We start from the raw sequence: 26,443 nt of genomic DNA, 5'->3' as shown, positions 1-26,443 counted from the left end.
GTCATTTTCACAATGTTTATTCTTCCAATCCAAGAACATGGTATATCTCTCCATCTGTTTGTATCATCTTTAATTTCTTTCATCAGTGTCCTATAATTTTCTGCATACAGGTCTTTTGTCTCCTTAGGTAGGTTTATTCCTAGGTATTTTATTCTTTTTGTTGCAATGGTAAACGGGAGTGTTTTCTTAATTTCACTTTCAGATTTTTCATCATTAGTATACAGGAATGCAAGAGATTTCTGTGCATTAATTTTGTATCCTGCTACTTTACCAAATTCATTGATTAGCTTTAGTAGTTTTCTGGTAGCATCTTTAGGATTCTCTATGTATAGTATCATGTCATCTGCAAACAGTGACAGCTTTACTTCTTCTTTTCCGATTTGGATTCCTTTTATTTCTTTTTCGTCTCTGATTGCTGTGGCTAACACTTCCAAAACTATGTTGAATAATAGTGGTGAGAGTGGGCAACCTTGTCTTGTTCCTGATCTTAGTGGAAATGGTTTCAGTTTTTCACCATTGAGGACAATGTTGGCTGTGGGTTTGTCATATACGGCCTTTATTATGTTGAAGAAAGTTCCCTCTATGCCTACTTTCTGCAGGACTTTTATCATAAATGGGTGTTGAATTTTGTCGAAAGCTTTCTCTGCATCTATTGAGATGATCATATGGTTTTTCTCCTTCAATTTGTTAATATGATGTATCACGTTGATTGATTTGCGTATATTGAAGAATCCTTGCATTCCTGGAATAAACCCCACTTGATCATGGTGTATGATCCTTTTAATGTGCTGTTGGATTCTGTTTGCTAGTATTTTGTTGAGGATTTTTGCATCTATGTTCATCAGTGATATTGGCCTGTAGTTTTCTTTCTTTGTGACATCTTTGCCTGGTTTTGGTATCAGGGTGATGGTGGCCTCGTAGAATGAGTTGGGGAGTGTTCCTCCCTCTGCAATATTTTGGAAGAGTTTGAGAAGGATAGGTGTTAGCTCTTCTCTAAATGTTTGATAGAATTCGCCTGTGAAGCCATCTGGTCCTGGGCTTTTGTGTGTTGGAAGATTTTTAATCACAGTTTCAATTTCAGTGCTTGTGATTGGTCTGTTCATATTTTCTATTTCTTCCTGGTTCAGTCTTGGCAGGTTGTGCATTTCTAAGAATCTGTCCATTTCTTCCAGGTTGTCCATTTTATTAGCATAGAGTTGCTTGTAGTAATCTCTTATGATCGTTTGTATTTCTGCAGTGTCAGTGGTCACTTCTCCTTTTTCATTTCTAATTCTATTAATTTGAGTCTTCTCCTTTTTTCTCTTGATGAGTCTGGCTAATGGTTTATCAATTTTGTTTATCTTCTCAAAGAACCAGCTTTTAGTTTCATTGATTTTTGCTATTGTTTCCTTCATTTCTTTTTCATTTATTTCTGATCTGATCTTTATGATTTCTTTCCTTCTGCTAGCTTTGGGGTTTTTTTGTTCTTCTTTCTCTAATTGCTTTAGGTGCAAGGTTAGGTTGTTTATTCGAGATGTTTCCTGTTTCTTGATGTAGGCTTGTATTGCTATAAACTTCCCTCTTAGAACTGCTTTTGCTGCATCCCATAGGTTTTGGATCGTCGTGTCTCCATTGTCATTTGTTTCTAGGTATTTTTTGATTTCCCCTTTGATTTCTTCAGTGATCACTTCGTTATTAAGTAGTGTATTGTGTAGCCTCCATGTGTTTGTATTTTTTACAGATCTTTTCCTGTAATTGATATCTAGTCTCATAGCGTTGTGGTCGGAAAAGATACTTGATACGATTTCAATTTTTTTAAATTTACCAAGGCTTGATTTGTGACCCAAGATATGATCTATCCTGGAGAATGTTCCATGAGCACTTGAGAAAAATGTGTATTCTGTTGTTTTTGGGTGGAATGTCCTATAAATATCAATTAAGTCCATCTTGTTTAATGTATCATTTAAAGCTTGTGTTTCCTTATTTATTTTCATTTTGGATGATCTGTCCATTGGTGAAAGTGGGGTGTTAAAGTCCCCTACTATGATTGTGTTACTGTCGATTTCCCCTTTTATGGCTGTTAGTATTTGCCTTATGTATTGAGGTGCTCCTATGTTGGGTGCATAAATATTTACAATTGTTATACCTTCCTCTTGGATCGATCCCTTGATCATTATATAGTGTCCGTCTTTGTCTCTTATAATTGTCTTTATTTTAAAGTCTATTTTGTCTGATATGAGAATTGCTACTCCAGCTTTCTTTTGATTTCCATTTGCATGGAATATCTTTTTCCATCCCCTCACTTTCAGTCTGTATGTGTCTCTAGGTCTGAAGTGGGTCTCTTGTAGACAGCATATATATGGGTCTTGTTTTTGTATCCATTCAGCCAGTCTGTGTCTTTTGGTGGGAGCATTTAATCCATTTACATTTAAGGTAATTATCGATATGTATGTTCCTATTCCCATGTTCTTAATTGTTTTGGGTTTGTTATTGTAGGTGTTTTCCTTCTCTTGTGTTTCTTGCCTAGAGAAGTTCCTTTAGCATTTGTTGTAAAGCTGGTTTGGTGGTGCTGAACTCTCTCAGCTTTTGCTTGTCTGTAAAGGTTTTAATTTCTCCATCAAATCTGAATGAGATCCTTGCTGGGTAGAGTAATCTTGGTTGTAGGTTTTTCTCCTTCATCACTTTAAGTATATCCTGCCACTCCCTTCTGGCTTGCAGCGTTTCTGCTGAAAGATCAGCTGTTAACCTTATGGGGATGCCCTTGTGTGTTATCTGTTGTTTTTCCCTTGCTGCTTTTAATATGTTTTCTTTATATTTAATTTTTGATAGTTTGATTAATATGTGTCTTGGTGTGTTTCTCCTTGGATTTATCCTGTATGGGACTCTCTGTGCTTCCAGGACTTGATTAACTATTTCCTTTCCCATATTAGGGAAGTTTTCAACTATAATCTCTTCAAATATTTTCTCAGTCCCTTTCTTTTTCTCTTCTTCTTCTGGGACCCCTATAATTCGAATGTTGGTGCGTTTAATGTTGTCCCAGAGGTCTCTGAGACTGTCCTCAGTTCTTTTCATTCTTTTTTCTTTATTCTGGTCTGCAGTAGTTATTTCCACCATTTTATCTTCCAGGTCACTTATCCGTTCTTCTGCCTCAGTTATTCTGCTATTGATCCCATCTAGAGTATTTTTAATTTCATTTATTGTGCTTGTCATCGTTTCTTGATTCCTCTTTAGTTCTTCTACGTCCTTGTTAAATGTTTCTTGCATTTTGTCTATTCTATTTCCAAGACTTTGGATCATCCTTACTATCATTATTCTGAATTCTTTTTCAGGTAGACTACCTATTTCCTCTTCATTTGTTAGGTCTGGTGTGTTTTGACCCTGCTCCTTCATCTGCTGTGTGTTTTTCTGTCTTCTCATTTTGCTTATCTTACTGTGTTTGGGGTCTCCTTTTCACAGGCTGCAGGTTCGTAGTTCCTGTTGTTTTTGGTATCTGTCCCCAGTGGCTAAGGTTGGTTCAGTGGGTTGTGTAGGTTTCCTGGTGGAGGGAACTAGTGCCTGTGTTCTGGTGGATGAGGCTGGATGTTGTCTTTCTGGTGGGTTCGTCCACGTCTGGTGGTGTGTTTTGGGGTGTCTGTGGCCTTATTATGATTTTAGGCAGCCTCTCTGTTAATGGATGGGGCTGTGTTCCTCTCTTGCTAGTTGTTTGGCATAGGGTGTCCAGCACTGTAGCTTGCTGGTCGTTGAGTGAAGCTGGGTCTTGATGTTGAGATGGAGATCTGTGAGAGATTTTCGCCGTTTGGTATTACGTGGAGCTGGGAGGTCTCTTGTGGACCAGTGTCCTGAAGTTGGCTCTCCCACCTCAGAGGCACAGCCCTGATGCCTGGCTGGAGCACCAAGAGCCTTTCATCCACACGGCTCAGAATAAAAGGGAGAAAAAATGGAAAGAAAGAAAAAAAGAGGATAAAATAAAATAAAATAAAGCAATTATAATAAAAAATAAGAAAAAAAATTATTAAGAAAAAAATTTTTTTTTAATTTTTAAAAATAGATTTATTAATTTTTTATACTAAAAATAAGAAAAAAATTATTTAGAAAAAATTTATTAAGAAAAAAAATTTTTTAATTTTTTAAAATAAAAAATATGAAAAAACTTATTAAAAATTTTTTTAAAAATAGAAAATAAGGAAAAAATTATTAAGAAAACATTTATTAGGGAAAAAAAAAATTTTTAAGCCAAAAAAAAAAAAAAAAAGGACGGACCTAACCCTAGGACTAACGGTGAGAGCAAAGCTATACAGACAAAATCTCACCCAGAAGCATACACATCTACACTCACAAAAAAAAGGAAAAGGGGAAAAGTTAATATATCCTGCTCCAAAAGTCCATCTCCTAAATTTGGGATGATTCGTTGTCTATTCAGGTATTCAACAGATGCAGGCACATCAAGTTGTTTGTGGAGCTTTAATCCGCTGCTTCTGAGGCTGCTGGGAGAGATTTCCCTTTCTCTTCTTTGTTCGTACAGCTCCCGGGGTTCAGCTTTGGATTTGGACCCGCCTCTGCATGTAGGTCCCCTGAGGGCGTCTGTTCCCCGCCCAGACAGAACGGGGTTAAAGGAGCAGCTGATTCGGGGGCTCTGGCTCAGTCAGGCCGGGGGGAGGGAGCGGTACGGAGGAGGCGGGGCGAGCCTGTGGCGGCAGAAGCCGGCGTGACGTTGCAGCAGCCTGAGGCGCGCCGTGCGCTCTCCCGGGGAAGTTGTCCCCGGATTACGGGAGCCTGGCCGTGGCGGGCTGCACAGGCTCCCGGGAGGGGCGGTGTGGAGAATGACCTGTGCTCGCCCACAGGCTGTTTGGTGGCGGCAGCAGCAGCCTTAGTGTCTCATGCCCGTCTCTGGGGTCCGCGCTGATAGCCGCGGCTCGCGCCCGTCTCTGGAGTTCGTTTAAGTGGCGCTCTGAATCCCCTCTCCTTGCACGCCGCGAAACAAAGAGGCAAGAAAAAGTCTCCTGCCTCTTCGGCAGCTGCAGACCTTTTCTCGTGCACCCTCCCGGCTAGTTGTGGTGCGCTAGACCCTTCAGGCTGTGTTCACGCAGCCAACCCCAGTCCTCTCCCTGGGATCCGACCGAAGCCCGCGCCTCAGCTCCCAGCCCCCGCCCGCCCCGGCGGGTGAGCAGACAAGCCTCTCGGGCTGGTGAGTGCTGCTCGGCGCCGAGCCTCTGTGCGGGAATCTCTCCATTTTTCCCTCTGCGTCCCTGTTGCTGTGGGATCCGCGCTGATAGCCGCGGCTCGCGCCCGTCTCTGGAGCTCGTTTAGGCGGCGCTCTGAATCCCCTCTCCTTGCGCGCCGCGAAACAAAGAGGCAAGAAAAATTCTCTTGCCTCTTTGGCAGCTGCAGTCTTTTTCCCGGACTCCCTCCCGGCTAGCACCGAAGCCCGAGCCCCAGCTCCCAGGCCCCGCCCGCCCCGGCGGCTGAGCAGACAAGCCTCTCGGGCTGGTGAGTGCTGGTCGGCACCGCTCCTCTGTGCGGGAATCTCCGCTTTGCCCTCCGCACCAATGTGGGTGCGCTCTCCTCCGTGGCTCCGAAGCTTCCCCCCTCTGCCACCCGCAGTCTCTGCCCACGAAGGGGCTTCCTAGTGTGTGGACACCTTTCCTCCTTCACAGCTCCCTCCCACTGGTGCAGGTCCCGTCCCTATTCTTTTGTCTCTGTTATTTCTTTTTTCTTTTGCCCTACCCAAGTACGTGGGGATTTTCTTGCCTTTTGGGAGGTCTGACGTCTTCTGCCAGCGTTCAGTGGGTGTTCTGTAGGAGCAGTTCCACGTGTAGATGTATTTCTCATGTATCTGTGGGAAGGAAGGTGATCTCCGCGTCTTACTCTTCCGCCATCTTGCCCCTCCCTATCCATTCTACTTCTGATGGACAGTTGGGTTTTCCTAGATTGGGTGTATTTCAGACACAGCCACTAGGAATGAGAACTAGCAACATTCTTGTATGTATATCTGGTGCACGTAAGCATGAATTTCTCTAGGTAAAATCAAGAACTGTAATTGCTGAGTCATACAGTGTGTGTGTCTTAAGCTTTCTTAAATGATACCAACTATTTTCCATAATGGCATACTCCCACAACAGGTTATCAGAATTCCCATTATTCTGACCCTAAAATCTTGACCAATCTGGCTGGTGTGTAGTGTTTCCCACTGTGGTCCCACTCATTGGTTTATATTTCCCTGATTACCAGTGAGATTAAGGACCTTATTATGTGTTTATTGACCATTTGGATTTCCCTGTTCATGTCTTTTGTTTATTTTCTTTACAGATGTCTTTTTTCTCTCTTATTTGTTTGTATAAATTCTTTATATATTCTGAAAACTAGTTCTTTTTTCAGTTGTGTGTATTACAATGTTTTCTATTTCCTGTGACTTTTTTTTTTCTCTTGATGTGTTATTTGATGAACAAAAATTCTTAATTTTAGGTTAGTTGAATGTGTATAAATTTCTTGTTTTGGCTTTTTGTGTAAAGAGCATATGAGAGGATTTTTAAAAATTTACTCTGACAGTCTTTATCTTTTAACCGAAGCACTTCATTCCATTTGCACTTAACGTAGTTACTGAAATACTTGGGTTTAAATCTGTCATTTGATTGTGTGTTCTCTGTCCCATTTATTTTTCTTACCTGTTTTGCCTTCTTTTTCATTGGATATTTTTTTATTATATTTGTTTCCCTCTTTACTAGTTTGGAAGTTATATATTCGTTCATATTTATATTTTCTCTCTCGTTTTTCCTAGAAATAACAACTTGCATAGTTAATGCACACACCAACAGACATACATACACAAATAAGTTGTATAACTGGTGAAATCTGAATAAGCTCTGTGGATTACACCAATGTCAATTTCTTGGTTTTGACATTGTACTACCGTTTTTTTTTTTAATAGGTTTATAAATTTATTTATTTATTATTTATTTTTGGCTGTGTTGGGTCTTCGTTTCTGTGCGAGGGCTTTCTCCAGTTGCGGCGAGCGGGGGCCACTCTTCATCGAGGTGTGCGGGCCTCTCACTGTCGCGGCCTCTCCCGTTGCGGAGCACAGGCTCCAGACGCGCAGGCTCAGTAGCATGTGGGATCTTCCCGGACCGGGGCACGAACCCGTGTCCCCCGCATTGGCAGGCGGATTCTTAACCACTGCGCCACCAGTGAAGCCCCTGTACTACCGTTTTATAAGATGTTAATCATAGGGAGAGGCTGAGTAGAAGGTAGAGAGGACCTCCCTGTATATTTCTTCCAAACGTTCTATGAATCAAAATAAAATGTTACCTTATCAGAACAAGTATATTTTGTAATTTGAGTATAAGCTCTACTCCCTTGGCCCTTTATCAGTGGGTCTTTTCTGAGGCTTGGGTTGAGACTATATTACTTTAGAGAATAGTTTTTTCTTTCAGGAGCCTAGGAAACATTACCAATCCACGGTCTCTTTAAATCAGATCTTTTAAAAAACATTTTTATTTATTTTATTTATTTATTTTTGGCTGCGTTGGGTCTTCGTTGCTGCGCACGGGCTTTCTCTAGTTGCAGCGAGCGGGGGCTACTTTTCGTTGTGGTGCGCGGGCTTCTCATTGCGGTGGCTTCTCTTGTTATGGAGCATGGGCTGTAGGCGCGCAGGCTTCAGTAGTTGTGGCACGTGGGCTCAGTAGTTGTGACTCGCGGGCTGTAGAGTGCAGGCTCAGTAGTTGTGGCGCACAGGCTTAGTTGCTCCGCGGCATGTGGGACCTTCCCGGACCAGGGCTCGAACCCGTGTGCCCTACCTTGGCAGGCGGATTCTCAACCACTGCACCACCAGGGAAGCCCTACAGAGGGGAGAGGGTGTCTGTACTATTGGAGAGGAATTCCAAAGTTACGAATCTCAGAGCTTATATAGGAGCTGGTACATTCACTCCTTTCCCCCTCTGTTAGGATAGAGAGAGATTGCAGCGCAGCGCGGGGTGGGGCGGAGGTGGGGGGTGGTGCAGCTAGAGACAGAGAGGGAGAATGAAAGAGAGCATGTGCTTTTATTTTGAAATGTAAGTAAATCCTCTCTTAGGGAAGGAGGGCAAGGTCTCTACCTGGAAGTTAAGCTTTTGGTTCTGAAGGAGAAAGATCTTATCACCCTTTGAATGTAACAGATGGCTTGGGTGGGGGGATGGGAGTGGAGGGAGGTAAGGGAGGATACAAGTGGCTCTAGGTCTACCACCCTCAGAATGTGAAGAGCAAATGGCTTTGGGAGCAAAAGGAGATATTCTCTATCTTTATAACATGTCAATTTCATTGCTCAGAGAATCACCAAGAAATCCAGCAAGGGCTATCATACAGCACCCCCCCCGCCCCCCGCGTCTGCAGGTGCCCTCAGGGCAATAAAAGCATTGGTTCTAGCTTGCAGTTCCTGGATTCCTGCTCCTGCTTTGTGTCTGGCCCTGGGTCCTGGCCTTACTTTCTTGCAGTCTCAGCCATGCATTCAAAAGGAATTTTTAAATATTCTCTCTATCATCTTTAAGTGTTTTGCAGTAGGAAGTTTTCTGAATATTTAGTCCATTGTATTCCTGGAAGGCCCCCTTGATGTTCTGGGCTGTGATACAATGCAAAAGGTGTAGAACTTAGAATTGGGGACTTGGGCTCAAATTCAGGTTTCTTTCAATCTATGAAGCCTTAATGTCGAGCAAATCATTAATCTCTTCAAGCTGCAGTTTGCTAATCTATAAAAGTGGAGACACTGTTTTTAAACCTACCCCCAAACATTGTTATGAGAATCAGATGGGATCAGGCATTTTTTAAAATTGAGGTATAATTGGCTTGTAACATTATATTAGTTTCAGGTGTACAACATAATAATTCAATATTTGTATATATTGCAAAATGATCACCATAATAACTCTGGTTAACATCCGTCACCATATATAGTTACACATTTTTTCTGTGTGCTGAGAACTTCTAAGATCTACTCTCTTTGCAACTTTCAAACTTTCAAATATGCAATACAGTATTATTAATAGTCACCATGCTGTACATTACATCCCCGTGATTTATTTTATAAATACTCTGAAGTGGAATTGGTGAATCATATGGTAGTTCTATTTTAAAATTTTTGAAGAGGGCTTCCCTGGTGGCGCAGTGGTTAAGAATCCGCCTGCCAATGCAGGGGACACGGGTTTGATCCCTGGTCCGGGAAGATCCCACATGCCACGGAGCAACTAAGCCCGTGCGCCACAACTACTGAGCCTGCGCTATAGAGCCTGCGAGCCACAACTACTGAAGCCCACGTGCCCTAGGGCCCATGTTCCGCAACAAGAGAAGCCACCGCAATGAGAAGTCCGTGAACCGCAACGAAGAGTAGCCCCCACTCACCACAACTAGAGAAAGCCCGCGCGCAGCAACGAAGACCCAACGCATCCAAAAATAAATAAAATAAATTAAAAAAAATTTTTTTTGAAGAGCCTCCGCATTGTTTCCCATAGCAGAGGCACCAGATGGGATGATGCATTTGGAGCACTGACTACAGAGCCTTGCACACAATAAGTGCTCAGTGGATGCTGTTCAGAAGCATGATTGGCACTGCCTCAGCACTCATATTTAGAATTGAACCAGGCATTTTGTTTGCAGCAGTAGTTCCTCAAGGGCCATGTCCTTGCTAGGCAATGATGGTGGAAGGATAAATGTGAGGCCTAAAGAGGCTCGCCGTGGGGTGGAGAAGGACGAGGAAGAAACCCGTGACAACCAGGGCACAATCTGAACTGTGCTCCAGGAGTGACAGACACCTGGATGGATGTGGTTAGGGGGAGGGCAGTCAGCAAAGGACTCTTCATGGAGGAAAGGACACTTCTCTGGCCTTCAGAGGTTGCTTAATTAGAAGGCAGAAAGACAAGCAAAGAGGGCACTTCAGAAAGAGGGGACTGAAAGATAAAGGTGAAGTGACCCCTTGTACTCTTGGTGAATGTCTCTGAATTTGCAGGACAGGTGGACAGTATGAGGCAATGAGGGTATAGCCTGGAGGCCAGCCAGGCCTCCTCCACAGCCCAGGGCCTCCCCTCCTCTTCGGGTGCTCCACTCTCCCCAGGGGAACGTGGCATCACTGATTTGAGGCTTGTTCATAGCACCTCTCAGGGGCCTTTAAGGAGACGGAGTCCCTCCTGCAAGGATCTCTTTCTCTAAGAACGGCCATTTCCACCACATTTCCTTTTAAGTGTATTCTGGTCATAGTGCCCAATCCTATAAATTAGAGGCAAGGGCCTGCTGTCCCTTTAAAGAAACAAATTATTGACTTTTCCTAACTTTTAAAAGTAATACATGTTCACTGTAAAAAAAAAATATGAAAGCACAAGCCTGTATATATAAAAAATTCACCTATAAACTCCAACCCAGAAGTGACCATTATTAACATCTTGGTAGCACCATCTGTTTATTCTTTCTTCTATGAATGCTTTTGCATTCCTTAGATTGTACCATCATATGATTTTGTCCTTCATTTTGTTAATGAAGTGTATTACATTGATTGATTTGTGTATGTCAAACCATCCTTGCATCCCGGGGTATGCAAGGATGTGGTTGTGGTGTATAGTCCTTTTATTGTGCTGTGGAAGTCAGTTTGCTATGATTTTGGATTCTGCATTTTTCTGTTATTAAAAACTATTTGTCGGGACTTCCCAGGTGGCTCAGTGGTTAAGAATCCGCCTGCCAATGCAGGGGACACGGGTTCGAGCCCTGGTCCCGGAAGATCCCACATGCCGTGGAGCAACTAAGCCCATGTGCCACACTACTGAGCCTGCACTCTAGAGCCTGTGAGCCACAACTACTGAGCCCGTGAGCCACAACTACTGAAGCCCGTGCACCTAGAGCCCGTGCTCCGCAACAAGAGAAGCCACTGCAATGAGAAGCCCACGCGCTGCAACAAAGAGTAGCCCCCGCTTGCCGCAACTAGAGAAAGCCCGCGTGCAGCAACGAAGACCCAACACAGCCGAAAATAAATAAATAAATAAATTTATAAAACAACAACAACAACAAACTATTTGTCAGCATTCTCCTGGCTGCATAACATTCCATTGTACAGCTAGACCATTCCCTAGTTGTTGGATATGTAGGTTGGTTATGATTCAATATTCATGAACATTTTTAAGCCTCTTAATTCTTACTGCTGCTTTGCTTTTCAGAAAGCTATTATACAGGGAATTCCCTGGCGGTCCAGTGGTGAGGACTTGGCGCTTTCAGTCACGAGGGCGCGGGTTCAGTCCCTGGTCGGGGAACTAAGATCCCACAAGCTGCATGGTGTGGCCAAAAAAAAAAAGAAAGAAAGAAAACTATTACACAAATTCACACATCTCTAACAGTGAGTGAAAGTATAGGTCTGGACTCCAATTTGTCTTCTATTCTACTAGTTTATAAATGAGATTTCCCTGGAAGGCCTGGCTGATAGCAGTGATATAAATATCATTTCTGCATAATTGAAAAATGATCCAAATGCCATGTTATTTTAATATTTCAAAACGTTGTCTGTGTTTTCTGTCTTCTTCAGGGAGAGACCAACAGGATTATAGCCTCCCACACAATGAACAAGAACTCATCTAGGTCACACTGCATTTTCACAATCTATGTGGAGGTAAGTGCAAGCTCTTTGAAGAGCCGAGAGGGGCGGTCGATTCCCATGGGGCCTGCTCAGTAAGAACCTTCTCCCTGTGACAGTTTAACCTCTTTTTGGGTGTTTCATAGGCCCATTCGCGGACCTTATCAGACGAAAAGTACATCGCTTCCAAAATTAACTTGGTGGATCTAGCAGGCTCGGAGAGGCTGGGGAAGTCTGGGGTAAGTGGGGGAGCAGGAGATTCTTCCTCAAGAAGCCACAGCTCTGTTTCCGGCTTAGTTTCTGTGCACCTGGGCCGTCCCTCATTGGGCATTCGTGAGCACCATCCCGAGCTAGGCGCAGTGGAGCTGGAGGGACAGAACTAGCAGAGGTGAAACAGAGAGGCAGTTCCTACCTGGCAGGATTTTTGTAAACATTAAATGAGATGATGGCTCCTAAATTCTTAGCAAAGTGCCTGGCACTCAGTCAGTGCTCAGTCAATGCTCCATGCTCGTATTAGCGTTTCTCTATGTATCAGTGTGAGTGTTCACACAATGAATATTTGCATTAATTTTTCATCTCACATAAATATTCATGTGAGCGTATTAACGTAAGTATTCACAAGAGCATTCAGATGAGCATTCCTATGTGCATTCGTATGAATGTTTGTATTTGTGTATTGAATGAATGTATATTCCCAGGATTATTTGCTCAAGTATCTGCACAAATATTCCCACGTGTATTCATAATAGTGTGACTCTTAAGGGAGTATTCATATATTCACATAAGTATTCATATTCACATGAGCATTCATTCATAAGAATATTCGCACGAGTGTTCCTGTGAGTGTTCCCATTAGCCCAAGGTGGATACAATACAATCCCATGACAGGGAGAGAAGACCTGGTTCTGGGAAGGAGGCTCTGGCCTGGCCACAGACCTGCAGTGTTCTTTGTGGGGCAGCCTCTCCACTTGGTCTGATGAGGAACTGACCTTTGGTTTGTAGTCTGAGGGCCGAGTCCTGAAGGAAGCCACCTACATCAACAAGTCGCTGTCATTCCTGGAGCAGGCCATCATTGCCCTCGGGGACCAGAAGCGAGACCACATCCCCTTCCGGCAGTGCAAGCTCACCCACGCCCTGAAGGATTCCTTAGGTGAGGGTGTGGTTGGTGCACAGCGGGGATGGACAGGCCTGGCATGTCTGTTACTGGTGATAATGGAATTGCTCCCTCCTGGTGGCATGGACTTACCTGCAGCCTTTTCACAGTGACCTCAGGCACACCTGGAAAGGCAGAATCAAGCACAGTGCCCTCTCATGTCCCCCATGCCATTCTCTTCACTCCTCAGAACCTTTGCTTAAGCTTTTGCCTCTACTGGAAGTACCTTCTCATTTCCCCTCATCCCTGAACCAGCTGGCAGAATCCTTCATCACCTTGAAGACCAAGGTGGAGGGCTTCTCCTGTGATGTCTTCCCTTCCCTGACTGAGGAGCTGGGGCTGTATCTTGTCATCCTTGTGTTCCCAGGCTTTCGCATTGGGCCCAATGGCACGGTGGTTGGTGTGTGATTATTAACTGAGTGCTCCCCCCAACCCCCCCCATAAGCAAAGCCCTGGCCTAGAGGCCTCTGCCCTACCCCAGGCCTTCTCTCCTCTGCTTTTCCCCCAGCTCCTCTTTTAGGTACATTTGACAGCCTCTCCTGCTTCTCTTCTTCTTCCCCTTGCCTCCCAGCCTCATGCATGCTTGCGTGTGTCCTCTCTGACCCTGTCTCAGTCAGCTCAGGCTGCTAGAACAAAATATCACGGACTGGGTGGCTTAAACAACAGACACCTATTTCTCACAGTCCTGGAACCTGGAAGTCCCAGATCAAGATCTGGCAGGAATGGCTCCTGGTGAAAACTCTCTTCCTGGCATATAGATGGCCACTTTCTCGTTGTGTCTTCACATGGCAAAGAGAGAGAGAGAAAGAAAAGAAAAGAAAAGAAAAGAGAGAAATCAGAAAGGGAGACAGAGCTCTGGTCTCTTTCTTTTCTTACAAGGGCACTAATCCCATCATGGGGCTCCACCCTCATGACCTCATGTAAACTTAATTACTTCCTGCAGGCGCCACCTCCATATACCATCACACTGAGGGTTAGGACTTCAACATATGAATTTTGAAGGGACACAAATGTTCCGAGCCCTTCCGCCTCCACCGCCCACCAGCCTCAAAGGAATCTCTTGGCAGAAAACACACATGGTTCATGACCCTTCTGTGTCCTGCTTTCTGCAGGGGGAAATTGCAATATGGTCCTTGTGACAAACATCTATGGAGAAGCCGCCCAGTTAGAAGAGACGGTATGTAAAGACAGCCAATGCAACCGGGATGGAATCCCTCCTCATGCATGCCAGGGCTGGGTAAACTGACACAGTAGCTATAGACATGGTCAAGGGTGGAGGGATCCAGGGATGAGTCTGAGCCAAAATTGCTGAAGGGGGCCCAGCCAGGATCCAAATACCAAGTACCAAGGGGCAGAAGCCATGTCAAGGAAGAGGCAAGGCAGGTAGCAAGCTCAGTGTGGGGGCCTATGTGAGGAGAGAAGGCTGAGAGCCAGCTTTGTGGGGCAAGGACTGTGTTTTCTGGCCCATGCCAGGAGTATTTGGCCACTGCAGCGAGGATCTCAGGAAGGAGAGGAAGAAGAAGAAGGTACAGCGGCTGGATAGGCCCTGGCGGCCATGCTGAGGCCTTGGCTATTCTGCTCCAGGCGGCTGGGGCTGTCACAGGGTTTTAGTAGGAGAGGGCTGTGGCCAGAGTTGTGACTCGGGGAGATTAATCCAGCAGCAGGAAACAGGTGACCCGGGGAGGTGAGAAGCTTATGAGAACCAGAGGCAGAAATACGAAGTGAGCCAGTGACACAGGTGAGTCCACATAGCTAGGCACCCAGGCTGGGGCTCCCCGCCTCTCCTCCCTACCCATCCTAAATAAGATAGGTTTGGAAATCCCTCCCTAGACATTTTGCTCAAATGTGGATGTTTGGGGCAAGCTTCAGTCATCTGGAGAATCCACTAGGTGAAACAGGTCATTTCCAGGGACATTGCAGGGCAAGATGCTCCTGCAGGGCCTCCCAGCTTGGTGCATTAGGGACCATCCCAGCTTCCAGGGGGAGTTCTCCTGCCACATACCCAGTGCCCTGGGACTTGGGAGGCCAGAGAGGGGAGCTCCAGCTGACGTGCAGACAGCATCCCCAGAGGAAGCCTTCAGGCACCTACTGGTCTCACAGCATAACAAAGCATGAGTGAACCCCAAGAGGAGTCATATGAATATTGGGCCTCCTGGCTGCCTGGTTAAGAAATACATCCTCCAAGACCGTGGAAGACCCTTTCTCCCCTTATCCCCACCCCTGAGATGGTCACACAGGAAGCAGCTTTCCTGGTACCTGCTGTCCTCCGAGGCTTGTGCCCACACCACCTGGGATCTCTGATTAGGACTGAGCCCATAGGAGCCCTAAGGAGCTGCTGGAAGAGTATCGGGGGTTGGGACAAAGGCATATTGGGGGTGTGGAAGCTCATGATTCTCTTCTCCAAATGCTTTAATACTTTAAAACTGTTCCTGTCATGATTTGTGTTGCTTTATGCAGTGACCACGCATGTGTGTATGAGGGAGTCGTGGCCACACTTGCTGCTGTGCTTGCAGCAGGAGAGTCTGATTTCACCCTCACACAGAAGCAACTCCCACTAAAATGACAGGGGTCTCTTCCTGAGGGCTCTCTGTGGGCCAGTTCTGTCCAGAGCACATTACATACCTCAGCACTAAGTCTGCCAGTGACCCTGTGAGGCAGGTCTTCCCAACTTTACAGAGAAGTTACAAGACCTGTCTGAGGTTGTGCAGTCAGTTGGTTGGTGGCTGAGCTCTTAACCACTAGGCAAGACTGTGCAATGGAAGAGCCCTTTCAGGCCTTCCTCAGGCTACTTCTGGGTTACCCATCCCCCCTCCAAGTCGGCTTCCCTGTTTCAGGGCTCCGAGTCAGCCCAGCACAGTATGAGGCCGGGATGTCAGGGCTCACTGGCTGCTCCTCACTGCCAGGGAGCAGCCCTCCACTCCTCATGGAACATCAGCGCAGTGGGGTTGTTTCCCAAGTGCCCGCTTCTGTGGCCACCCCATGGGCCCCCAGCCATAATTACCCCTGGCTGGCTGTGCCCCCAGAGGGACTCGGGCAGGACCCCCAGACGTCACTCCATGGGCCCATGGAGCATTCCTCTCTGCAAGGAGACTTGTTTTTTAGTGGAATCCTTTAACCTGTTTTGCAAATATCTCTACTCACAAGTAATTGACCAAGAACCTAGAGGTCTGTCTGATCTGTTTTTCAGCTGTCTTCACTGCGGTTTGCCAGCAGGATGAAGCTGGTCACCACTGAGCCTGCCATCAATGAAAAGTATGACGCTGAGGTACTAAGGGGCTTGTAGGCAGGTATCTCGCTGTGGGGAAGGTGTATGGGTTTGCTGCCTGGGTCACAAGAGCCTGGCTTCCCTTCCTGCCTTGACCAAAGATACCCATGTGATCCTGGGTCAGTCCCTTTCTGCTCTGGGATAGGCCAGTGTTTAGAGTCCCTTGGGGGCTGCCACAAAGGTGAAAGGGCTAGGTCAGGCCCCCACCCAATTCCTATGTGGGGCTTCAAGGCCTCTGAGTGCCCTGGGCTTCTGCATGAGAGTCCTTAGAGCTAATTGTTTCTGAACTAAATCAGTGTGGAGCATCTCTCAGACTCATCTGGTTAGGTCACTACAGAAACTCTTTCTTCCCAGCCTGAGCGATCCCTCTCAGCAAACAGCTGACCAATCAGAAGAATGATCAGCATCACCATTAGCCAGGGAAATGCAAGTTAAAACCTTAGTGGAATTCCACCCTCAGACTAGCAAAAATTAGAAATTTTCTGACAATGTAGAAACAATGGTGAGTATGTGCAGAAACAGCAATGCTTATTTATTTCTTGTCAAAGTGTAATTGACAACCACTTTGGAGAGCATTTTGGCAACATCTAGTAAAGTAAAAACACATTTACCAATAATTTGGTTTTCCTTTAAGATGCTTATGCAATCGTAGTTACTGGAGACAGGAGCATATACATGCCCTAAACCCATGACAAACCAGCTAAACTTTTCAGATTCTAAATCCTGAAGGAAAATAACAGTCCGGGGGCTCTGTGGATCTAACCCATGGTTTGGAGGTTGAGGAGGAGGTAGAGCTTAGAGCAGTGGTTCTCAAACTTAAGTGGGTATCAGAATCACCCTGCGGGCTCATTGAACCACAGGTCACTGCACCCGTTCCCAGAGTTCCTGAATCCATCGGTCTGGGGTGGAGGCTGAGGATTCAAATTTCTCATGAGTGTCCCCAGTGCTGCTGCTGCTGCTGTTCTGGACCACACTTGGAGAATGACGGGCACAGTAGTTAAGAGCGCTGGCCCCTGCGTGGGGCTATCCTGGTTCAGCAGCCTGCTCTTTCCTTCGTCAGCTGTATAACCTCAGCGAGATACTTATTCTTTCTAAGGCAGGAGTAACAGAGTTCACTCTCAAAGAGATGTGAAGAACAAGATAATGGGTAGGAATCTTTTAGCACAGTGCTGTCATGGAGTAAATGCTCAGGAAATGTTAGCTAGCACTCTAGTCACTTCTGCAGACCAGCAGTATCACTTCTAGGTATATAGTCTAGCAGCATTCTCACATATGCACATAAAGAGACTTATAGAAGATGGTGCTGCACTGCTTGTTGTAATGGTGAAAAGTTAGGAACATGATTAATAGCCTTTAACAGAAGAGTAGCTAAGTAGGTTGCAGAGGGAGGGAGCCAGAGCTAGAGCTGTGAGCATGGATAATCTCTAGTGAGAAAACAACTTGGGGATTGAATGGTGGCATCTCTCGTTTATACCAAGTATAAGAACATACAAAGCAATGCTGATCATCATTAGTGGATAGATGTGTGTACAAAGAAAAAATGTATGGGAGTGAAAAGACCAAACTGAGCAGAGGCTCCTTCTGGATGTCAGGGTGGGGAATGGATTTGGAGTGGGGTAGCCAGGGGCTTCACATTTATCTGAAATGTTTTATTTCTTAAAAAAACAAAAACAAAAACACCTGAAGCCAATATGGTGGCATGCTGTTAAAGTCAGATTTTAGAGAGGTCTTCCCAAGGTTTCATGGCATTATTTTCTATGCTTTTCTGTAGCTTGGAGCTTTTCTTATTTATTTTTCTTATTTGGTGCTCTCTTAGCTTAGGACTACCACATTACCACCTGTGAACCTGGCTGAGTGGGCGTTGCACCTGGCAGTGAGGACTTTCATTTTAATGTAATTCCTGTTCTGAAATCTGCACTGTTGTTCCTGGACAGCCAAGTTGCCATGTCACCAAATGCAAATGTGTTTATAATCTTTATGATAAGCATTTTCCTTTATATGTATGAGTTCTCGAGAGAGACCTGGAAAATTATTTTGGTTGTTGCCTTTCCTAGACTGTAGCCTGTATTCCCAGGTTGTTTCCAGCACCATTTTCAGTACTGATACCTGTTTTCAAGGGGGTGGAATAGCTTCTGTAGAGTTTCCTTGGTTGGTGGGGCTGGCTGGAAGGTGGGAGATTGAGTTCCTGATCCACCTCTGCTACCAGCTCTCTGTGGTGAGTTGCTCAGGCTCTGAGCCTCAGGATACTCATCTGTGAACTAGGAGGTTGGACTGATGACTTCCAGCAACCCTCCCACTATGTCATTCTGTGATTCTGTGAGGTGGTGTAAGGGTTGTGAGCCACAGGCATAAACAGACAGCAGAGAGACTTGGGGTACCCTACTCTGCCAAGAGGAAGCACACCTGCACGCTGCCGTGGGGTCAAAATAGGGAAACTTCTTAGGCTGATAGCTGCTCACAATCTGGCATGGACTTAAGCAGAACTCTCTGAATTATCCTCATTACGTTTATGATGGAAACACCTAACCATCAAGGAACTTACATGGGTCTGTGCTGTCTCTGAGGCATTTTTTTTCCATCCAGAAAATGCCCCTGTTTCTTATGAGGGAGTTGGTCAGCCAGGAGGCGCTGCCAGACCCTATTGTGTGGGGTCTTCTGCTTCAGCCCTATTTCCAAGCAGCTTCTTTCCAGTCAGTAGAAGAGGGCAAGTTAGAGGCCACTAAGCTTGCCAGGCAGTAGGAGAAGTGGCTTCCATACTCTCAGGGTGCAGCATAGAGGCTGGTGACCCATGGGAGCAGACGGCTCATTTCCACCATCACCTGATTGGCCCATAGGTCTAACCTGGCTCTTCATGCCACACTGGACAGAGTCATCCAGCTGGAGGTCCCCAGCAGCTCAGCCAGACTTTGCCTAGCTGGGCGTAGCGCATTTTCTAGAGCTGAGATCCCTCAGCTGAGAGGAGGGGATGGAGATGAGTAGGGGCTGGCCACCAGTCCTCTCCCGTTCACCTCACAGGGAGTCCACCTGAAGGACCATCTTGAGGATGCCCAGAAGGGCAGAGTCAGAACCTGGAACCTGGTCATGTGTCTTGAGTTCAGGCTTTGTGCCCTGATTTGCCACTGAGCCACCGGGACACCAGGACCCCTTGCTACAGACTGGTGACAGCTTTGGTCACCAGTCCTGAGAACCAGCTGTCAGGGTCTCCCTCCAGTGGCCATTTTTTGACAACTAAAGGAAGCCCTGTTATTCACAGTGAAGGTTCTCAGCATGAAGTCCCTTGTGCTTCTTATATGAAAAACACTAGGACAGTATCTATCAAATGTAAAATGACTAAGCAATTCTGCTTCTACAAATGTATCATTTATTCATTCAGCTAAAATTTATGGAGTACTTACTATGTGCCAGGCACTTTTTGAAGCACTTGTGATGTATCAGTGTACCAACAGAAACACAAATCTCTGTCTTTGAAGAGCTGACAGTCTGCTGGGGGTGGGAGAGATAGATATAATAAGCATAAGAAATCAGTCATTTCTAGATTTGCTATTTACGACAACATGGATGAACCTAGAGGACATTATGCTAAGTGAAATAAGCCAGACACAGAAAGAAAAATACTGCATGATCTCACTTATATGTGGAACCTAACAAAGTCAAATTCATAGAAGCAGAAAGTAGAGCAGTGATTACCAGGAGTGGGTGGGGGCAGGCTGAGAAATGGGGAGATGTTGGTCAAAGGGTACATATTTTTAGTTCTAAGATGAGTTAGTTCTGGGGACCTAATGTATAGCATGGTGACTATAATTAATAGTAGTGTATTGTGTACTGAAAATTTGCTAGGAAAGTAGATCTCAGATGCTCATACCACACACACAAAAAATGGTAACTAGTGGATATGTTAATTAGCTTGACTGTAGTAATCATTTCACTGTGTACATGTATATCAAAACATCATGTTGTACACCTTAAATATATATAATTTTTCTTAAAACCAAAATAGGTAAGTTGTAGAGCTTCACTGTCCAATACAGTAGCCACTACTCACATGTGGCTCCTGAAATCAGTAAAAAAATGTTTTTTGTTTTGGCTGTGCTACGCAGCATGCGGGATCCTAATTCCCCAACCAGGGATCGAACTCGTGCCCACTGCAGTGGAAGTGCGGAGTCTTAACCACTGGACCAGCAGGGAAGTCCCCTGAAATCAGTAAAATTAAATAAAATTAAAAATTCACTTCCTTGGTCCCACCAGTCACATTTTAAGTGTTCAATAGCTTTATGTGGCTTGCAGCACAAACACAGAACATTTTCATCATTACAGCAAGTTCTATTAGACAACACTGCTCTAGGGTATGTTCTATGAAAGAAAAGTAGAGCAAGATTTTAAAAAAGAGTGGTGTGAGGGTGGGGAGGGGATTGCAGTTTTACATGAGGTGATAGAGGTGCGCCTAATTTAGAAGCTTTTGAACAAAGACTTGAGGGAGGTGAGCCATGGAAATACCTGGGAGAAGAGTGTCCCAGGCAGAGGGGACAGACAATGCAGAGGCAGGAATGTGCCCATTTGGTGGGAGTGGAGTGAGCAGGGGGAAAAGAGTAGGAAAGAAGTAATGGGGCAGATCACATAGAGCTCATAGATCACTGTGTTTTCGTATACAAAGATGTAAGTGCAAAGATGTTTTGCAGCATTTTTTGTAGCAGCAATAAATTGGAGGTGGCATACCTGATTATCAGTGGGGAATGGTAATGCTTTGTGTAGTGGTTGGGAAGGATGAGGGTCAATGCATCCTGGAGGCAGGGGCTGCACTGAGAGGGCCATTACCCTGTTGGACTGGAGTATCCTGGAGCTCCTGGGAGTCAGGGTTTGAGGTGGCCCTAGGGGTGCCCGTGCTCACTCTGTTCTCAGTCTCCTCTGCAGTAAGAGGCAGAGGCCAGAGGACTGCTGAGACCCCCTCAAACCCTAAAGTCACCCAGTTGGGGAAAAGTCACCAGTGGGGAGGGAATCATCCAGATGCTGAGATCACACCCCATGGATTACCTGGAAGAGCCAGGATGTCCAGGCACGGGTGGGGAATTATAGGCTTGATATGGAAGAGGCAGGGTGGCTTCTCTGACCGTCCTCCCTGCTTTCCCCCTCACCCCCCACCACCACACACAATATGTTTCCCTGGCAGCGGATGGTCAAGAACCTGGAGAAGGAGCTCGCACTGCTCAAGCAGGAACTAGCCATCCATGACAGCCTGGTAAGGGGCTAGAGGTGGTGGTGGGGCGTGGTTGCCAGAATGCTAGAGGGACTAGGGTCAGGGTACCAGGTGGGCAGAAGGGCTAGGTTGGGAGGGGGCAAAGGGTCAGGGCAGGGATGCTGGATGAGCAGAGCCGGTTGGGTGGGCAGAGGGACTGGGTGGACAGGGGGCCAGATGGGTCGGGGGCTGAGTAGAGAGACTCGGGGGTGGGGCAGAAGGGCTGGGGGACCAGGAATGTCTGGTAGGCAGGGACACTGGACAAACAAGAAGATGTGGACAGGGGTGTCAGATGGTCAGGCAGTAGGCAGGGGGATGAGGGGCAGGGGCCAGAGGCCTGGCAGGGGTACAGGGGCAGACAGCATGATGGGTCAAGGTCAGGAGAGGTGGCCCCTGACCAAGGCTTGATGGTCAGGTGGGGACAGCAGCAAGGAGCCATGAAGGTAGTGGGTGGGGGCAGGAGTCCTCCAGTAGCCTGTCTGAGCTAATGCTCATGGTCCAGAGGAGCCTCAAGGCAGAGGCTGCCCCCTCCCTCCTGTGGCCCTCATCCTACAGAGTCTGCTGAGACTCAGTCAGCAGAACCCCCTTGTTTGGAGTAGCAGGCCCCCTGTTGGGCAGCCTCTCCTTCCCCGCCCTACCTGGTTGTCCCTTGCTGACCTGAACACCTGGCCTGTGAGTCAGGCCCTCCTTGCCAGGACGTGGTGATGAAGGGAATGGAGCTGGCTTGGGCGGCCAGGGTCTGTGCCCAACCTCCCCACTTTGGTTCTCAGAATGGTCCCTGCCACCCTGCTTGGGCTCGGGTGCTTGGAGCTTAACAATATGTTCCTTTTCCTCCTCCAAGGCCAACCGTACCCTTGTGAACTATGACCCCATGGATGAAATTCAGATTGCCGAGATCAACTCCCAGGTGCGGAGGTACCTGGAGGGAACGCTGGATGAGATTGACGTAAGGAGCCCCTCAGGACCACCGTGTCCAGCTGGCCCGGGCCTCCATCTCCCGGCCATACCCCGATGCGTGCTGTGCTAGCCTTGGAACCTCACACTGAGAGGGTACAGGGGGTGTAGGGTAGGTGGTGCTGGACTCCTGGCCTCAGGGCCCTTCAGCCCACCTCAGGGCCTCGGCATCCATGTTTAGGGTTGCAGGGCTGTAGGTGACCCACAGAGTGGCTGACAGCCTTAAACAGCCTTGAATACACAGGAGGTGGTCCATCACTGGGGGCACAAATGTGGACCCTGGAGCTAGGCTGCCCTGGATCGAATCTCAGCTCAGCTATCTCCTTGCTGAGTGACCTCAGGAAAATGCTCAAGCTCGTGTACTCTGGTGGCCTCACCTGTACGGTGTGGTGGGGAGGGAAACCGAGCTGGGATGAACTGAGATGCAGCACCTCAGGGGCTTGACTGTGCCAGGCAGAGTGATGGCATTAAAGGATGACGGTCATGCTGGTTGTCTACAAGGCAGAACCCCCAGGGCCCATGCTGGAGTGGGCCAAGGAGGAGGAGACAGCAGCCACACAGGGAAAGATGCATTGTTTTTATAGCACAGGCTGGCAGACCTCTCATCAGGGAGCTCATGGACAGAACCTTGCCCGGCCTGTTACTGTGAGCAGCTGCCAGAGGCAAGCCTGGGACAACTGAGGGGCAGGCTGCTCTGGTCTTCCTAATAAGGGCAGCCCCAGACTGACCAAGGCGTCGAGGGTAATGCTGGCGGGCTATAGGCCCAAGAGGGAGGCTGATGGCCTTTCTCCAGCCACAGGTGAGTGTGTCTGTGCCCACACAGAAAGGTTCGTAATGGAACCTTTTGGAAGCAGGAGACAGCTGAGGACAATAAATTTTATTTAAATGTTTTCTTAGTATTTTCAAGAACTAGAGTCATTTTAATTTTATAGAGGTCTTCACTCAGAAAAGGTGATTTTTATAGTCGCAGTAAATAGTTTTAAAACTACTAATCAGGTGTTCCTCTGTTCTTGAGGAGGGCTGGACTGCCACTTTGCTGAGAGGGTGTTGGCAGATGGCCCATTCTTTTTTTTTTTTTAATATTTATTTATTTCTGGCTGTGTTGGGTCTTCGTTGCTGCGCACGGGCTTTCTCTAGTTGCGGTGAGCGGGGGCTACGCTACGTCATGGTGTGTGGGCTTCTTATTGCGGTGGCTTCTCTTGTTGTGGAGCATAGGCTCTAGGCCCGCGGGCTTCAGTAGTCATGGCACGTGGCCTCAGTAGCTGTGGCGCACAGGCCTAGTTGCTCTGCGGCATGTGGGATCTTCCCGGACCAGGGATCAAACCCGTGTCCCCTGCGTTGGCAGGCGGATTCTTAACCGCTGCGCTACCAGGGGAGTCTCAGATGTCCCATTCTTGAGACAGATGGTCCACGGGTTAGCCAAGGGGTCCTGGTTTCTCTACTAACACAGACACAGCCTTGGTCCTGTGGTGCCCTTGGTCTAACCTCTGCCTTGTTCTCTTCCCTCCAGATAATCAACCTCAGACAGATCCAGGAGGTGTTCAACCAGTTCCGGGTGGTTCTGAGGTAAGGGACCCACCCCATCCACCCCACTCCTACGTCAGGCTGCCATTTTCATTTCCCATGGTATGGATGCCGGTCTCCAAGTGCACTGCCTTCTCTCTGGTGTGTGATGAGCCAGATCAGAGGCCTCTGGGTATGGCAGGCCCTGGGTGTCCCCGACAGTCTCTGCCCTTGAGCTCTCATATCCTCCTGCCCTTCCCTTCCCCTGGGGGAAGTGGGGAGAACAGCCCTCCATTCAAGGGCTACTCAGAGACGAGGTGGTCCCTGGTTTCCTGAGTTTATTAATTGGACAGGAGGTCCTTATGGAGTGCCAGCCCTGAAGATGGCCGGAGCAGGACACTTTGATACTCCCCACAACCCCCTCTCCACCTCAGGAGGGATTTGTGGTTTATACCTGTAGCCTGACTGGCTGATGCTGGATGGTATCACAGAAGCTGGGTATGTGATTTTGAAGGGCCTGTTAGAGACGGACAGGTGGGGAAGCATGGTGCCGGGGCAGGCTTACAGTCCTTGTTAAAGGTCATCTTAGAGCAGTTGTGCTTGGCACATAAGGTGGCCCCTGCAGATTTGGGGGCTGGACAAGGGGTACACGCACTGGGGAGTGGGGAGCAGGGGAATGAGCGTGTTTTGTCTGGTCTGGTTCATGATGAGGATGTGGCTCTGTCGCAGGGGCCACACACAAACAACTTCTAACTCCAGCACTTGGTGCTTGCCCCAGTGGGTTCAGCATGGCCCCAGCTGTGAGGGGTTCTTTCACTCTCTCTCCCAAGCCAACAGGAACAGGAAGTGGAGTCCACTTTGCGCAGGAAGTACACCCTCATAGACAAGAATGACTTCGCAGCCATCTCTGCTGTCCAGAAGGTAAGCACAATTGCCTCTTGCCGACAAGACTCACATCAGATTTTTCCATCCCCAGATCTTTCCAGAGACAGCGAGTGTCCTGCATTAAAGCAGATCTAGGGTTGCGACAGGTAAAGGTAACACCAGCATGAGCATGGGGTGACCCATGCAGGAGTAAACCGCATATGAGTTCAAAACGTTCTCCATAAAATGGAGATGTGGCTAGTAGTAAACAAGACCAATTCCCAGAGTTAGGTTGGAAACGGGCCCCAAGAGCCTCAGAGTATGGAATGAGACACCAGACCATGAGAGGAGTTGATGTAGGAAGTGGACATTGGGTAGGGTGGTCAGAGACAGCTCTGCTGGGGACAGCCTGAAGTGATATCAGCAGGAGCCACATCTCGGTGTGTGGGATGAACATGCCCACCTTTGGTCCATATACGCCTGGTTCCCCAGGGAGCCTGAACCCTTAATCTAACCACAGACCTGCCAACTGGCCTCTGTCCAGGCAGGGCTCGTGGATGTTGACGGCCACCTAGTGGGCGAGCCTGACGGACAAGGCTTCGGACTCGGAGTTGCCCCTTCCTCTACCAGACCCGGGAAGAAATCCAAGTCCAAGAAGATGTTCAAAGAGCAGCTCAGGTGAGTGACCTTCCTGCTGCTCCAGCTGATCAGCACCTGGCCCTCCGTGGCTGGGGAAAGGGAGGACATAAGCTGTCCCTCCCTTCCCCCGGTGTCTTAGTTATGGGGTGGTCACAATGGATACCTCTCCTGCCAATACTAGCAGCATCTGTGGGGCCCAGGCTGGGGCTGGTCACCTGTCATCCTCACGGCAGTTCCACGAGGTGGGAGTTCATGTCTCCATTTTAACTAATGAGGAAACCAAGGCTCAGAGAGGGGAATTCATTCCAAGGTCACATTGCTAAGGTGTGGTAGAGTGGAAGTGAGAAGCCAGGCCGGCACTCGCCCTCCGGTACTTCATGTGGAAACCCAGCCCCCACCACCAGGTTCCTTCTGTGACCCGCCTAATTGGCACCCACGTCACCTAAAAACTCCAGCTCACCTTTGAGGCAAGACTCGTTTGTAGATGCAGGGTGTCAAGGTTCCCTTAATGAAGCAGCCTCCCTCGGAAGTGCTGTGTCGTGGTGGACAAAGCACATGCTCTGGAGGTAACGCCTGGGCTCACCTCCCTGCTCAGTAGTTCTTTCACCCAAGGGGGTCACCTTCTGTGAGGTGTAAGAGCCTCTCTGCCTCTGTTTCCTCATCCCTAAAATGGGTATAATAATAATAATAGCATCAGTCACTGGGATGGTTTTGAGGATAAGTGAGTAAATGCAGTCCCTGTCCCGGGAAGACCTCAATACAAGTATGTTGTTACCATTATTATCACTTGTAAAAGGACACGGGCCAGAGCTGATTGTAGAAAACTGTCACATGCAGTACTGGAGTCGGATGCCCTGGCCTCCTCCTGCCTCTTCAGGAAGGGCGGTCACACCCCCACCCTCTCTGTTCTGCCGTTGGGTAATTAGTACAGTAACAAATGGATCGAGGCTTGGTTCCCCCAAGCCACACCTGTTGCAAGAAGAAGAAGAGAGAAGGAAACAGTGGAAGGAGCCATGGACATCCTCCCTTTAGTTCAGTCCTGCTCACATGTACCTCTCTGGGAGGGAGGACCCTGGGTGCCATCAGTTGGAGAGGGAGGATGGCTACTTTCCGGGGAGCTGGTGTGGGCACTGATAGAGGTGGGAGAGCAAGTCGTGGACTGGTCAGAGCAGCGGGGCAGACGTGTCTGTCTTTACTGTTGGTCCACAGACAGACACACCCTGGGTGGGGGCTCTGCTACTCCTTCCCAGGGATGCCTGTGTGACTAATACCTCAGCAGCCATG

At 47.5% G+C, this 26,443-nt stretch overlaps 1 protein-coding gene and 1 long non-coding RNA gene across 8 annotated transcripts in view; one reads left to right on the top strand and one right to left on the bottom strand.

Annotated features, from left to right (window-relative positions):
* The window catches only part of KIF9 (kinesin family member 9), a 55,370-nt gene that overhangs the window by 14,788 nt on the left and 14,139 nt on the right, over positions 1-26,443 (top strand). For 2 of the 5 annotated variants that reach the window (XM_061196668.1, XM_061196665.1), the window contains exons 6-16: positions 11,504-11,587; positions 11,698-11,790; positions 12,554-12,701; positions 13,648-13,677; positions 13,817-13,881; positions 15,892-15,969; positions 21,134-21,202; positions 22,041-22,145; positions 23,664-23,719; positions 24,487-24,577; positions 25,065-25,198. In XM_061196668.1, the coding sequence (XP_061052651.1) occupies positions 11,504-11,587; positions 11,698-11,790; positions 12,554-12,701; positions 13,648-13,677; positions 13,817-13,881; positions 15,892-15,969; positions 21,134-21,202; positions 22,041-22,145; positions 23,664-23,719; positions 24,487-24,577; positions 25,065-25,198 (953 nt within the window). The remainder of the gene's footprint in view (positions 1-11,503; positions 11,588-11,697; positions 11,791-12,553; positions 12,702-13,647; positions 13,678-13,816; positions 13,882-15,891; positions 15,970-21,133; positions 21,203-22,040; positions 22,146-23,663; positions 23,720-24,486; positions 24,578-25,064; positions 25,199-26,443) is intronic. The other 3 variants (XM_061196666.1, XM_061196667.1, XM_061196669.1) reach the window with 3 other exon arrangements.
* Positions 16,618-26,443, bottom strand: part of LOC133095387 (uncharacterized) — a 77,985-nt gene continuing 68,159 nt past the window's right edge. The window contains exons 5-6 of one of the 3 annotated variants that reach the window (XR_009701597.1): positions 19,365-19,452; positions 16,618-17,060 (exon numbers count right to left, since the gene is read on the bottom strand). This is a non-coding gene — a long non-coding RNA (uncharacterized LOC133095387). Of the gene's footprint in view, positions 17,061-19,364; positions 19,453-25,619; positions 25,824-26,071; positions 26,129-26,443 lie in introns of those variants that run through there. The other 2 variants (XR_009701596.1, XR_009701598.1) reach the window with 2 other exon arrangements.

Source organism: Eubalaena glacialis, chromosome 7 (genome assembly GCF_028564815.1).
Source record: "Eubalaena glacialis isolate mEubGla1 chromosome 7, mEubGla1.1.hap2.+ XY, whole genome shotgun sequence".
NCBI lineage: Eukaryota > Metazoa > Chordata > Mammalia > Artiodactyla > Balaenidae > Eubalaena > Eubalaena glacialis.
Note: the sequence above shows the minus strand (reverse complement) of the source record. Positions and strands in the feature narration are given on the sequence as shown.